This window comes from Bolinopsis microptera, chromosome 3, assembly GCF_026151205.1.
Source record: "Bolinopsis microptera isolate Bmic1 chromosome 3, MBARI_Bmic_1.0, whole genome shotgun sequence".
Lineage (NCBI taxonomy): Eukaryota > Metazoa > Ctenophora > Tentaculata > Lobata > Bolinopsidae > Bolinopsis > Bolinopsis microptera.
This window is the reverse complement of record NC_087074.1, coordinates 17,242,441-17,257,198: the sequence shown is the minus strand read 5'-3', so window position 1 is coordinate 17,257,198 and position 14,758 is coordinate 17,242,441. Positions and strand designations below refer to the sequence as shown.

The 14,758-nt window shown below is 46.4% G+C and overlaps 2 protein-coding genes across 2 annotated transcripts in view; both read right to left on the bottom strand.

The window, feature by feature from the left end:
* LOC134812705 (POU domain, class 2, transcription factor 2-like) overlaps window positions 1–14,758 on the bottom strand; it is a 1,142,226-nt gene that overhangs the window by 111,811 nt on the left and 1,015,657 nt on the right. The gene's annotated exons all lie outside the window — the stretch shown is intronic.
* LOC134813253 (titin-like) lies at window positions 2,301–13,484 on the bottom strand. Its single transcript, XM_063820941.1, has 7 exons — window positions 13,400–13,484; window positions 4,003–12,948; window positions 3,765–3,868; window positions 3,457–3,535; window positions 3,160–3,275; window positions 2,567–2,684; window positions 2,301–2,428 (listed from the first exon to the last, which is right to left on the bottom strand). Exons 1-7 carry the CDS (start codon window positions 13,455–13,457, stop codon window positions 2,301–2,303), a joined length of 9,549 nt encoding a protein of 3,182 aa, XP_063677011.1. The 5' UTR covers window positions 13,458–13,484.

Below are 14,758 nucleotides of genomic sequence, written 5' to 3'. Positions count from 1 at the left end.
CATAGCTCACGAAATTTCGTATATTTTGCTGCAAGGCTCTTCAAACATGCTATTGCCGAGGCCTAATTTTAAAATGACCCAAGCCCGTTTGTCGCCAAAAGGTACCTTTAACTTACCCAAAAATATAGTTTTCGGGTGCTTTACTTTTAGCTGCTGTTCTTTTGAGTTCATAAATAAATGTTCATCAAAATCTGACGACTAAATGACTGAGACCCAAAAATTATGAGTCAAAACTTAAGTTAGTACAGGATATATGCTTATCAACCAAAATACTGGGCACTTATATCAACCGTATCAATTCTTTTCCTTCTAACGAAAGAAATAATATTTTATTCTGGATCTGAAGATTCCAAATCAATTTGCCGCGAATATGTTAATAAAACGTAGAATGATGTAAAAAAGGAAGCCTAAACGAACCTGCAGCAGTTATTTCAGGACAGTCCTCCTCGTCCACACAGAAGCCATGATGCAGGTAGGGGGTGTCAGGGGGACACACGCACGTGGGCGAGCACGTGGTACAGTTGCCATCGTGACGGGTTGCACAGCTCTTCTGGCAACCACACTCCTCCCACACCATCCCTCCGCAATCCTTTTCTGACTCTGAAGTCGTGTTTTAAATCACCCATATGTTTAGTGACTTTGTAACGATGAGGAGTTTAAATCAGGATTCGAAAGAAGATTTGAGCCTTAAAGCTCTGCCTTAAAAACTTCATAATTTATAATATGTCAATATATTTTACTTTGGACATTGGACAATAATGAACGTGAAGTAACCTGCTGTTTGTTCTTCACAGTCGTATAGAGAAACACACGTGTCATTTTGAAGTATGGGTAGGGATAGTGGGCAGGCACACCTAGAATAATATTTGTTATTTAACTTTTTAAATTATTTATTACGTAAATTATTCATTACGTAAGTTATATATTTAAGTTATTTTCTTGTGGATGATGACCGTCGATAAGAAACTGAGATTATGGAAAATAGAATCTACTTTAATCAGGTTTATGATTCATCTCATACGGTCTCGACGGTGAAAAAGAGAAAAATAAAAATAAATCATATGGTGCACTTAAGACCACCTGAAACCATATCGAATTAAACTTGATAGTAGATAAGCGCAAGTATGCAGGACTCAGGAGTCAGGAGGTATAGTATCTGATTACCTGGTGACTTGTCCCTTACACTGACTGCCCTCGGGGGCGGGTTCAGAATACGTGGCTTACCTGGTGACTTGTCCCTTACACTGACTGCCCTCAGGGGCGGGTTCAGAACACGTGGCTTACCTGGTGACTTGTCCCTTACACTGACTGCCCTCAGGGGCGGGTTCAGAACACGTGGCTTACCTGGTGACTTGTCCCTTACACTGACTGCCCTCGGGGGCAGGTTCTGAACACGTGGCTTTCCTGGTGACTTGTCCCTTACACTGACTGCCCTCAGGGGCGGGTTCTGAACACGTGGCTTACCTGGTGACTTGTCCCTTACACTAACTGCCCTCGGGGGCACGTTCTGAACACGTGGCTTACCTGGTGACTTGTCCCTTACACTGACTGCCCTCAGGGGCGGGTTCAGAACACGTGGCTTACCTGGTGACTTGTCCCTTACACTGACTGCCCTCAGGGGCGGGTTCAGAACACGTGGCTTACCTGGTGACTTGTCCCTTACACTGACTGCCCTCAGGGGCGGGTTCAGAACACGTTGCTTACCTGGTGACTTGTCCCTTACACTGACTGCCCTCAGGGGCGGGTTCAGAACACGTGGCTTACCTGGTGACTTGTCCCTTACACTGACTGCCCTCGGGGGCGGGTTCTGAACACGTGGCTTACCTGGTGACTTGTCCCTTACACTGACTGCCCTCGGGGGCGGGTTCTGAACACGTGGCTTACCTGGTGACTTGTCCCTTACACAGACTGCCCTCAGGGGCGGGTTCAGAACACGTGGCTTTCCTGGTGACTTGTCCCTTACACTGACTGCCCTCAGGGGCGGGTTCTGAACACATGGCTTACCTGGCGACTTGTCCCTTACACTGACTGCCCTCAGGGGCGGGTTCTGAACACGTGGCTTACCTGGTGACTTGTCCCTTACACTGACTGCCCTCAGGGGCGGGTTCAGAACACGTGGCTTACCTGGTGACTTGTCCCTTACACTGACTGCCCTCAGGGGTGGGTTCAGAACACGTGGCTTACCTGGTGACTTGTCCCTTACACTGACTGCCCTCAGGGGCGGGTTCTGAACACGTGGCTTACCTGGTGACTTGTCCCTTACACTGACTGCCCTCAGGGGCGGGTTCTGAACACGTGGCTTACCTGGTGACTTGTCCCTTACACTGACTGCCCTCAGGGGCGGGTTCAGAACACGTGGCTGCACACACGTTCGCTCCTTCTCTCCAAACCATGGGACTCAGACATTGGGCACTCCACAGTCTGTCGTCTGAAGGGAAAATGTGTTTAGTGGACGAGGGGAAACATTGAAAAAATATGAGAATTTGTGAAATAATGTGAGATATAACACACAGAACTGCACATGTAGTAGCTGAGTAATTAACAAGTAATCTGCTTTCATACTCACCGCAAGGAATAAAGATAGGATCTCCCCAGCGAGGGTGGAACGTGTCCGGCAACCTGGCTCCCAAAGTATCAACACACCAGCACTCTTCTTCGTCACACTGCTCCTTCACGTACCCTCCCTGCAACATACGGGTTAGAGATAGCAGCTGGCACGCGCCATTATTCCTGGCTTCAGAAGATGTTTCAATGAAATGAAATATTTTTGTAAGAAATGGAACATTGTTTTCACGAATATCAGAACTTTCATCCAGGAAGGAGTTGTTCCAAGGACCAGTATTTGGGTCCATTCTTGTAAGTTCCTGATTAATTATTTGCGAATTTTCGAGATAATTTGATGTAAACAGATTCTTTGTCTTATGCACATTTTTTACGAGTTCAGGAGATTTTCAGTATCCGGTCCCAGTACGGTAGTACTAATCTGTTTAATAAGCCGATCTTCTTATCAGAAGTATTAAATAAAACTTCCGTCGCCATGAATCATGGCTGATGATCTAATAATCTTGACAAATAAATATTTCAATTTTAAGTCTCCAACCCGACAAAACACTAATCTTAAACATAAAATACTAAAATTTAACGTGGACTGTAACAAACCTGGTTGTTACACTGAGCAACGTATCTGTCCACAGAGTAAATAGACAACTGCCTACTCTGTACCTCCAAACACAGATCAGCCTTACTTTCCTCCACTCCTATTTCCGGTATGTTCACTGAAATTAACGATTCTGAAACGTGATGGACTCCAAAAACGTTTTTAATCAGACTAAAGTAGCTGAGACAGTTTTATAGAAACGTTCTAACTTTAACCAGGAGATTTAGAGATAACGAGGTTCAACAAAACTTAAACATGTTTTAAATTTAATCATACGAAGAACTAAGAAGTCAACTTACAGAACGAACAAGAAGCCTCAAAGAAGGATCTTGTTCCAGGAATCTCTTCTCCATAGCGACTGACACAGAAACAGTGTCCCTGAAATTTGGACAAATTTATTTAAAAGTTAAAAAGCTCCTGATAAATAATCTTAGTACCACTTTTGATGATAACGAAAAAAACGAAAGCATTGAACTCATCTCAGATGCTTTCAAAAAATTGGTGAACGGTAGATTTTGAAACAAATTTCTATCAAAGGTGGTCCAAAAATAAAAGCTTTTACTGACGAGGTTTTGTTAATTATAATACATTTTTATTATAGTCTGACCTTTGGATGACACTGTGATGGCTGATAATTTCCAAACTCATCGCATCTGACATAACTCACTGAGGCTTGCTCTCTAATACAGTTTGTGGTCTTGTGGATGTACTCTGGAGAATACGTTACTTTAACAAAACATCGGGTTAGTTATGATATAAGATGACGTTTTTCAATATTTTTTAAATTAAGTATCCTCCGATACCTCAGGAACATGAAGGAACAACAAGATGAAGAAAGCACAAACCACACTTGAGAGAATTGCTAGCGTCCCGATTGGTTCCCGATATCACCACACCTCCCACCTCGCACCAACACTGCTGAAGAGCACAAACAGTCACTCCACACTCCTCGGCTCCACAATCAGGGGTGCCTTCTGTTGCAGTTACAGGACCTTGGGTAGTAGCGTTTGCGAACGTCATCGGAGGAGGAGATTCGGTACGTTCGATGGGTTCTTCTGTAACAATATCAGAACCATCTTTACCTCCAGAGTCTGTTCCATACTCCCCCTTTTCAGTACCGGTCTCTTTCCCATCAGGTATACCAGTGGTTGGGATTACTGACTCAGTAGTGCCCTCCTCTTCTACTTCATCCTCTGTAGGCTTTTCTGTGATTTGGGCGTCTTCAGTAACAATCTTGAAATCATCTGTAATCCCCGAGTCCGTTCCGTCCTCCACTTGGTTTTTAGTAAAAGTCTCCGTCCCATCAGGTCTAGGTTTACCAGTGGTTGGGATTACTGACTCAGTAATGCCCTCCTCTTCTACTTCATCCTCTGTAGGCTTTTCTGTGATTTGGGCGTCTTCAGCAACAATCTTGAAATCATCTGTAATCCCCGAGTCCGTTCCGTCCTCCACTTGGTTTTTAGTAAAAGTCTCCGTCCCATCAGGTCTAGGTTTACCAGTGGTTGGGATTACTGACTCAGTAGTGCCCTCCTCTTCCACAATGTCCTCTGTAGGTTTTTCTGTGATGTCGGCGTCATTAGATGTATCTGTCGATCCTTCATCTTCTTCCTCAGGAATCTCAGTGACTGCTACATCTGGCGTCTCAGTGACTTCCACATCTGACTTCGCAGTCAGGTCCGGCTTTTTGGTCACTTCAACCTCAGGTCTCTCAGTTACTTCTGCGACGGGCTTTTCAGTCACTTCCACGATAGGCTTCTCAGTAACTTCCAAGACGGGCTTCTCAGTCAATTCTGGCTTTTCGGTTCCGACAACCTCTGGTCTCTCAGTCACTTCCACGACAAGCTTCTCAGTTACTTCCATGACAGGCTTTTCAGTAACTTTCACGACGGTCTTCTCAGTTACTTCTGCAACAGGTTTTTCAGTCACTTCCACGACAGGCTTCTCAGTCACTTCCACGATTGGCTTCTCAGTGACTTCCACGACAGGTGGATCAGTGACTTCTGCGACGAGCTTCTCGGTTACTTCTGCGACGAGCTGCTCAGTTACTTCTGCGACAGACTTTTCAGTCACTTCCACGACATGCTTCTCAGTAAATTCAACGACTGGCTTCTCAGTGACTTTCACGACAGGTGTCTCGGCGACTTCTGCAACGGGCTTCTCAGTTACTTCAGCGACGGGCCTTTCAGTGACTAACACGATTGACTTCTCAGTAACTTCCTTGACGAGCTTCTCAGTGACTTCGACAACGGGCTTCTCAGTCACCTTAACGACAGGTGTCTCAGTCACTTCCACGACGGGCTTCTTAGTAACTTCCACGACGGATTTCTCAGTTACTTCTGCGACGGGCTTCTCAGTCAATTCTGGCTTTTCAGTTACGACAACCTCTGGGCTCTCAGTAACTTCCACGACGGGCTTCTCAGCTACCTCTGTACCGGGCTTTTCAGTCACTTCCACGACAGGCTTCTCAGTCACTTCCACGACAGGCTTTCCAGTTACTTCCACGACAGGTGTCTCAGTGACTTCCACGACAGGTGTCTCAGTAACTTCCACGAAAGGCTTCTCAGTTAATTCTGCAACGGGCTTTTCAGTCACTTCCACGACAGGCTTCTCAGTCACTTCCACAATTGGCTTCTCAGTGACTTCCACGATTGGCTTCTCAGTGACTTCTGCGACAGGCTTTTCAGTTACTTCTACGACGGGCTTTTCAGTCACTGCAACGACAAGCTTCTCAGTGACTTCCACGATTGGCTTCTCAGTGGCATCCACGACAGGTGTCTCAGTGACTTCTGCGACGGGCTTCTCAGTTACTTCCACGATTGGCTTCCCAGTCACTTCCACGACAGGTGTCTCAATGACTACTGCGACAAGCTTCTCAGTTACTTCTGCAACAGGCTTTTCAGTCCCTTCCACAACAGGCTTCTCAGACACTCCTACGACAAGTGTCTCAGTGACTTCCACGACAGGCTTCTCAGTCACTTCCACGACAGGCTTCTCAGACACTTCTATGACAGACTTTTCAGTCACTTCCACGATTGGCTTCTCAGTGACTTCCACGACAGGTGTCTCAGTGACTTCTGCAACGGGCTTCTCAGTAACTTCTGCAACGGGCTTTTCAGTCACGGGCTTCTCAGTGACTTCCACGATTGGCTTCTCAGTGACTTCCACGACGGGCTTCTCAGTGACTTCTGCGACGGGCTTCTCAGTTACTTCAACTATTGGCTTCCCAGTCACTTCCACGACAGGTGTCTCAGTGACTTCACTGACGGGCTTCTCAGTTACTTCTACGATTGGCTTCTCAGTCAGGGTCTCAATGACTTTTACGACGTGCTTTTCAGTTACTTTTGCGACGGGCTTTTCAGTCACTTCCACGACAAGCTTCTCAGTGACTTCCACGATTGGCTTCGCAGTGACTTCTACGACAGGTGTCTCAGTGACTTCTGCGACGGGCTTCTCAGTTACTTCAACTATTGGCTTCCCAGTCACTTCCACGACGGGCTTCTCAGTCGCTTCCACGATTGGCTTCTCAGTGACTTCCACGACAGGTGTCTCAATGACTTCTATGACAGGCCTCTCAGTGACTTCTGCGACAGGCTTCTCAGTTACTTCCACGATTGGCTTCCCAGTCACTTCCACGACGGGCTTTTCAGTCACTTCCACGATTGGCTTCTCAGTGACTTCCACGACAGGTGTCTCAGTGACTTCTGCGACGGGCTTCTCAGTAACTTCTGTAACGGGCTTTTCAGTCACAGGCTTCTCAGTGACTTCCACGATTGGCTTCTCAGTGACTTCCATGACGGGCTTCTCAGTCACTTCCACGACAGGTGTCTCAGTAACTTCCACAATTGGCTTCTCAATGACTTCCACGACAGGTGTCTCAGTGACTTCACTGACGGGCTTCTCAGTTACTTCCACGATTGGCTTCTCAGTCACTTCCACGATAATGGTCTCAATGACTTTTACGACGTGCTTCTCAGTTACTTTTGCGACGGGCTTTTCAGTCACTTCCACGACAAGCTTCTCAGTGACTTCCACGATTGGCTTCGCAGTGACTTCCACGACAGGTGTCTCAATGACTTCTATGACAGGCTTCTCAGTCACTTCTGCGACAGGCTTCTCAGTCACTTCCGCGATTGACTCCTCAGTCACTTCCACGACAGGTGTCTCAGTGACTTCTGCGACGGGCTTCTCAGTTACTTTCACGATTGGCTTCTCAGTCACTTCCACGATAGGAGTCTCAGTGACCTCCACGATTGATTTCTCAGTAACTTCCTTGACGAGCTCCTCAGTCACTGCCACGACAGGCTTCTCAGTCACTTCCGCGATTGACTTCTCAGTCACTTCCACGACAGGTGTCTCAGTGACTTCTGTGACGGGCTTCTCAGTTACTTTCACGATTGGCTTCTCAGTAACTTCCACGATAGGAGTCTCAATGACTTCCACGACGTGCTTCTCAGTTACTTCTGCGACGGGCTTTTCAGTCACTTCCACGACGGGCTTCTCAGTAACTTCCACTATTGGCTTCTCAGTGACTTCCATGAAAGGTGTCTCAGTAACTTCCTCGACGGGCTTCTTAGTTAATTCTGCGACGGGCTTCTCAGTTACTTCTGCGACAGGCTTTTCAGTGACCTCCACGATTGATTTCTCAGTTACTTTCTTGACGAGCTCCTCAGTCACTGCCACGACAGGCTTCTCAGTCACTGCCACGACAGGCTTCTCAGTCACTTCCACGACAGGTGTCTCAGTGACTACTGCGACAAGCTTCTCAGTTACTTCTGCAACAGGCTTTTCAGTCCCTTCCACAACAGGCTTCTCAGACACTCCTACGACAGGTGTCTCAGTGACATCCACGACAGGCTTCTCAGTCACTTCCACGACAGGCTTCTCAGACACTTCTATGACAGACTTTTCAGTCACTTCCACGATTGGCTTCTCAGTGACTTCCACGACAGGTGTCTCAGTGACTTCTGCAACGGGCTTCTCAGTAACTTCTGCAACGGGCTTTTCAGTCACGGGCTTCTCAGTGACTTCCACGATTGGCTTCTCAGTGACTTCCACGACGGGCTTCTCAGTGACTTCTGCGACGGGTTTCTCAGTTACTTCCACCACGATTGGCTTCTTAGTCACTTCAACGACAGGTGTCTCAGTAACTTCCACGATGAGCTTCTCAGTTACTTCTGCGATGGGCTTCTCAGTTACTTCTGCGACGGGCTTTTCAGTGACTTCCTCGACGGGCTTTTCATTTTCTTCTTCGAAAGGATTCTCAGTTACTTCCACGACAGGTGTCTCAGTGACTTCCACGACGGGATTCACAGTCACTTCTGCGATGGGCTTTTCAGTCACTTCCACGACTGGCTTCTCAGTCACTTCCACGACAGGTGTTTCAATGACTTCCACGACAGGCTTCTTAGTCACTTCTACGATTGGCTTCTCAGTGACTTTTACGACAGATGTCTCAGTAACTTCTGCGACAGGCTTCTCAGTTACTTCCACGATTGGCTTCTCAGTCAATTCCACGAAAGGTGTTTCAATGAATTCCACGACGGGCTTCTCAGTTACTTCTGCGACGGGCTTTTCAGTCACTTCCACGACAGGCTTCTCAGTCACTTCTACGATTGGCTTCTCAGTCACTTCCACGACGGGCTTCTCAGTCACTTCTGCGACGGGCTTCTCAGTTACTTCCACGACTGGCTTCTCAGTCACTTCCACGACAGGTGTTTCAATGACTTCCACGACAAGCTTCTCAGTCTCTTCTAGGACGGGCTTTTCAGTCACTGCCTCGACACGCTTGACAGTCACTTCCATAATTGGCTTCTCAGTGACTTTCACGACAGGTGTCTCAGTGACTTCTGCGACGGGCTTCTCAGTTACTTCCACGATTGGCTTCTCAGTCACTTCCACGAAAGGTGTTTCAATGACTTCCACGACGGGCGTCTCAGTTAATTCTGCGACGGGCTTTTCAGTCTCTTCCACGACAGGCTTCTCAGTCACTTCTACGATTAGCCTCTCAGTGACTTCCACGATGGGCTTCTCAGTCATTTCCACGCCAGGTGTTTCAATGACTTCCACGACGGGCTTCTCAGTGATTTCCACGACGGGCTTCTCAGTCACTTCTGCGACGGGCTTCTCAGTTACCTCCACGATTGGCTTCTCAGTCACTTCCACGACAGGTGTCCCAGTAACTTCCACGACGGGCTTCTCAGTCACTTCTGCGACGGGCTTCTCAGTCACTGCCACGACAGGCTTCTCAGTGACCTCCACAACAGGTGTCTCAGTGACTTCTGCGACGGGCTTCTGAGTCACTTCCACGATTGGCTTCTCATTGACATCCACGATTGCCTTCTCAGTGACTTCCACGACAGGCTTCTCAGTTACTTCTTCAACGGGCTTGTCAGTCACTGCCACGACAGGCTTCTCAGTCACTTCCACGATTGGCTTCTCAGTGACTTCCACGACAGGTGTCTCAGTGACTTCTGCGACGGGCTTCTCAGTTACTTCCACGATTGGCTTCTCAGTCACTTCCACGAAAGGTGTTTCAATGACTTCCACGACGGGCTTCTCAGTTACTTCTGCGACGGGCTTTTCAGTCACTTCCACGACGGGCTTCTCAGTTACTTCTGCGACGGGCTTTTCAGTCACTTCCACGTCAGGCTTTTCAGGTACTTCCACGACAGGCTTCTCAGGTACTTCCACGTCGGGCTTTTCAGTCACTTCTGCGACGGGCCTCTCAGTCACTTCCACAGTTGGCTTCTCAGTCACTTCCACGACAGGTGTCTCAATGACTTCCACGACGTGTTTCTCAGTTACTTCTGCAACGGGCTTTTCAGTCACTGCCACGACAGGCTTCTCAGTCACTTCCTCGATTGGCTTCTCAGTGGCTTCCACGACAGGTGTCTCAATGACTTCCACGACGTGCTTCTCAGTGACTTCTGCAACGGGCTTTTCAGTTACTGCCACGACAGGCTTCTCAGGTACTTCCACGTCGGGTTTTTCAGTCACTTCTGCGACGGGCCTCTCAGTCACTTCCACGATTGGCTTCTCTGTCACTTCCACGACAGGTGTCTCAATGACTTCTATGACAGGCTTCTCAGTCACTTCTGCGACAGGCTTCTCAGTCACTTCCGCGATTGACTCCTCAGTCACTTCCACGACAGGTGTCTCAGTGACTTCTGCGACGGGCTTCTCAGTTACTTTCACGATTGGCTTCTCAGTCACTTCCACGATAGGAGTCTCAGTGACCTCCACGATTGATTTCTCAGTAACTTCCTTGACGAGCTCCTCAGTCACTGCCACGACAGGCTTCTCAGTCACTTCCGCGATTGACTTCTCAGTCACTTCCACGACAGGTGTCTCAGTGACTTCTGTGACGGGCTTCTCAGTTACTTTCACGATTGGCTTCTCAGTAACTTCCACGATAGGAGTCTCAATGACTTCCACGACGTGCTTCTCAGTTACTTCTGCGACGGGCTTTTCAGTCACTTCCACGACGGGCTTCTCAGTAACTTCCACTATTGGCTTCTCAGTGACTTCCATGAAAGGTGTCTCAGTAACTTCCTCGACGGGCTTCTTAGTTAATTCTGCGACGGGCTTCTCAGTTACTTCTGCAACGGGCTTTTCAGTCACTGCCACGACACGCTTCTCAGTGACTTCTGCGACGGCCTTCTCAGTTAAATCCACGATTGGCTTCTCAGTTACTTCCACGACAGGTGTTTCAATGACTTCCACGACAGGCCTCTCAGTTACTTCTGCGACAGGCTTTTCAGTCACTTCCACGACAGGCTTCTCAGTGACTTCCACGATTGGCTTCACAGTCACTTCCACGACAGGTGTCTCAGTAATTTTCACGACGGGCTTCTCAGTTACTTCTGCGATGGGCTTCTCAGTTACTATTGCGACGGGCTTTTCAGTAACTTCCACGATTGATTTCTCAGTAACTTTGTTGACGAGCTTCTCAGTGACTTCCACGACGGGCTTTCCAGTTACTTCATCGACAGGCTTCTTAGTTACTTCCACGACAGGTGTCTCAGTGACTTTCACGATTGGCTTCTCAGTGACTTCCACGACAGGTGTCTCAGTGACTTCTGCGACGGGCTTCTCAGTTACTTCCACGATTGGCTTCTCAGTCATTTCCACGACAGGTGTTTCAATGACTTCCACGACGGGCTTCTCAGTTACTTCCACGACGGGCTTTTCAGTCACTTCTGCGACGGGCTTCTCAGTTACCTCCACGATTGGCTTCTCAGTTACTTCCACGACAGGTGTCTCAGTAACTTTCACGACGGGCTTCTCAGTTACTTCTGCGACGGGCTTTTCAGTAACTTCCACGACGGGCTTTTCAGTTACTTCATCGACAGGCTTCTCAGTGACTTCCACGACAGGTGTCTCAGTGACTTTTGCGACGGGCTTCTCAGTTACGTCCATGATTGGCTTCTCAGTGACTTCCACGACAGGTGTCTCAGTGACTTCTGCGACGGGCTTGTCAGTTACTTCCACGATTGGCTTCTCAGTCACTTCCACGACAGGCGTTTCAGTAACTTTCACGACGGGCTTCTCAGTTACTTCTGCAACGGGCTTCTCAGTTACTTCTGCGACGAGCTTCTCAGTGACTTCCACGACGGGCTTTTCAGTTACTTCATCCACAGGCTTCTTAGTTACTTCCAAGACAGGTGTCTCAGTGACTTCCACGATTGGCTTCTCAGTGACTTCCACGACAGGTGTCTCAGTGACTTCTGCGACGGGCTTCTCAGTTACTTCTGCGACGGGCATCTCAGTATTTTCCATGACGAGCTTCTCAGTAACTTCCACGACGGGCCTGTCAGTCAGTTCTGGCTTTTCGGTCAACCACGTAGTATCAACCACGCCAGACGTTTCAGTGACTTCTGCGACAGGCTTCTCAGTTTCTTTTGCGACGAGCATCTCAGTATCTTCCACGACGATCTTCTCATTGATTTCCACGATGGGCTTCTCGGTAACTTTCACGACGAGCTTTTCAGTGACTTCCACGATAGGCTTCTGAGTAACCTCCACGACGGGCCTCTCAGTCAGTTCTGGCTTTTCGGTCACAGCAACCTCTGGGCTTTCAGTTACTTCTGCAACTGGTCTCTCCGTTGATTTTGGTGTTGTTGCCGCGTCTTCTTTAATTTCTTCAACGACAGCGTTATTAATTTCATCTTCTTTTGGAATAGCTAGCATTTCATTCAGTTTTTCAAGTAATTCCTCGCTCGTTTCCGTCGTTTCTACATTCTGGTTTTCAGCCATGTCTTCCTCCTGATTCTCAATGATTTCAGCAGCAGGCTTATCCGTTACTTCAATGTCTGGCTTCTCAGTTAACGCTGGCTTTACAGTTACGTAAACTGCTGAACTCTCAGTTACTTTTGCGATTGGTTTGTCGGCGACGTCCACTTTCGGTTTCTCAGTCAATTCAAACTCATCAGTGGAATTAACATCCGTCTCCTCAGTGGCACTTTCAGCTGTCTTTTCAGGGATAACCAGATTTTGATTTTTAACTGAGATTTCAGTTTCATCGACGACAGCCTCATCAGCTCCTCTATCTTGCTCTGGAAAAGCTAGCATTTCTGTAAGTTTTGCAAGTAACTCATCACTTGTCTCTATTTTCCCTTCATCTGATCTAGATGTGGCATAACTGCCTATGACGGAGTCGTTCGAAACTCCTTTATCTGATTCGACTGCAACTTTAATTAAAGTTTCTGATCCATCCTGATCAATGCCAAATTTAGGCTCAACCGTGATTACTGGTGCGGGAAATTCTGGGCTGTTTGGATTGGCCCCCTCGCCTGGTAAATGAATTTTGTCAGTCTAAGTTGTAAATTGATAAGAACGTCAAACAAGCATTATCACGAACAGGTATTATTTAAAAAATCCAGATCTGAAGACGTTCTAGACAATGTATAAAGCATGTTACAAATTGAGTTTTATCATTTAACTTCAGTTTCCTATTTGCTATGCACCTATATCATTCGCGTTCACAGATATAATATAGTATATTAGATCGGGGCGCCATGTGGCTCTATTTTGAAATGTTTCGAAGTAAATTTAGATCAAATAGAAAAAAAAGCGGCGATTACCATATGGTTGTTACTTATTACCAAAATTGGTCGAGTAAACTATGTACTTTATAAGTAACGATAAATTAATATTAAGTCCCAACAAAATTCAAACAAGAAAAACGTCTCGTTATCATTATCATAAAGGAGATTTTTGCGAAACGAAAATGAAATAACTCACAGTTAGAGAGGGAGAATAAAGAGGAGATAAGGAAAATAAGGGGAGGAAGTCGGAGCATCTTCTGACTTCACCCTGAGTGCAAGAGTGACACGTATTACATACACGGCGAAATGAGCTTCAGATCACTAGCAATCTGTGCAAATATACTCTGCAGTCAGATGGGTTCGTGATATCACCACATGTATTTAATCATTATTATAGACTTATTATTAATAAATAAACGTATATCCTCCTATTATATTATATTTAAATCTGACATAATCATTACAGGCGCAAATCTGAGTTTCTCATTAATCTTTGATCACTGAAATTTTAAATATAAGCCTATATTTTAACTAAAATTATCCAAACAAGCAACTGTGCTTATCATACCTGATATTTCGAGTTTCAGATAGGCTGCGTTCAAATTCAAACTATCAATATAAAAATACTGTCATGCAACAATGATGAACCCTCGAAGCGTGTTACGTTAACAAGATGAGCGGTCGGTCAAATCATCGGGTGTACGGCTAATTATCAATTTATCTTGAAGCCGATCTCTGGGTGGGGAAGTGACCTCCGAACATGTAATGTAAATCCAAATAAAGTAATTGAATTTAGACAATTTCCGCACCTTCTTTGCAGACGGTAGGAGATAAAGGACCCTGGTTCCGTCTTATAACTGTCACCCGGGCCCAATTCTTGCTGCCTTATCCTGAAAACCAATTAAATATAAATGATTTAAATTCTTGTAGTCTTGTATAAGCACTTACAACACATGTTTCGTTCACATTGAGAACATTCCAGAGGATATTGAGAGGGTGGTCCGGGTTTGGGTTACACTCTTCTCTGCTGACTGTTGATGAGGCATATTTCCGCGGGAGATAACCTTTAATGAGCAGGGATTCAGCTTCTAAATCAAAGTTTCTCTTACTAATTGGGTTAAGATTTCGAGCAGGAAAATCTTACCCGGGTATAAGATGATCAAGTTAAAGAGGATTTGCCGGATGAGTGATAAGAATAGCATATATTACTCACATACTGCTTACTTTCTGATGTAACCGTGTAACAGCAAATGAACGCAGCATCACTGCCTCCCTAGTCACAACATCACTGGTTGGATGCGCTATTTGAGTCGGCAAACAGAGCAACTTCTCCATAAGTATGAAGGGGAGGTGTAGTCAGGGTGTTAAAACCCTACAAGGATCAGAGTAATCTACTTTGGAAGTCTTAATCGTGATATCAGGGATTTTTATTAACTGGAAGAAACTGTTTAGTTATTGATTAGGCGTATTTTTACTACGGATATTGCAGAGAAGAAAAATACATGAGCCGATCTGAAAGTTAGAACAGATGTCAGCCTCGACTTCGAAGACGTTA

Excerpts from the sequence above, each read along its gene's own strand:
- LOC134813253 (XM_063820941.1), bottom strand. The coding sequence starts at position 13,457 with ATGCTCCGACTTCCTCCCCTTATTTTCCTTATCTCCTCTTTATTCTCC. Across the intron at positions 3,276-3,456 it reads TGAGGCTTCTTGTTCGTTCT|TGAACATACCGGAAATAGGA; the intron begins GTAAGTTGACTT and ends CGTTAATTTCAG. Across the intron at positions 2,429-2,566 it reads TCCTATCTTTATTCCTTGCG|ACGACAGACTGTGGAGTGCC; the intron begins GTGAGTATGAAA and ends TTTTCCCTTCAG.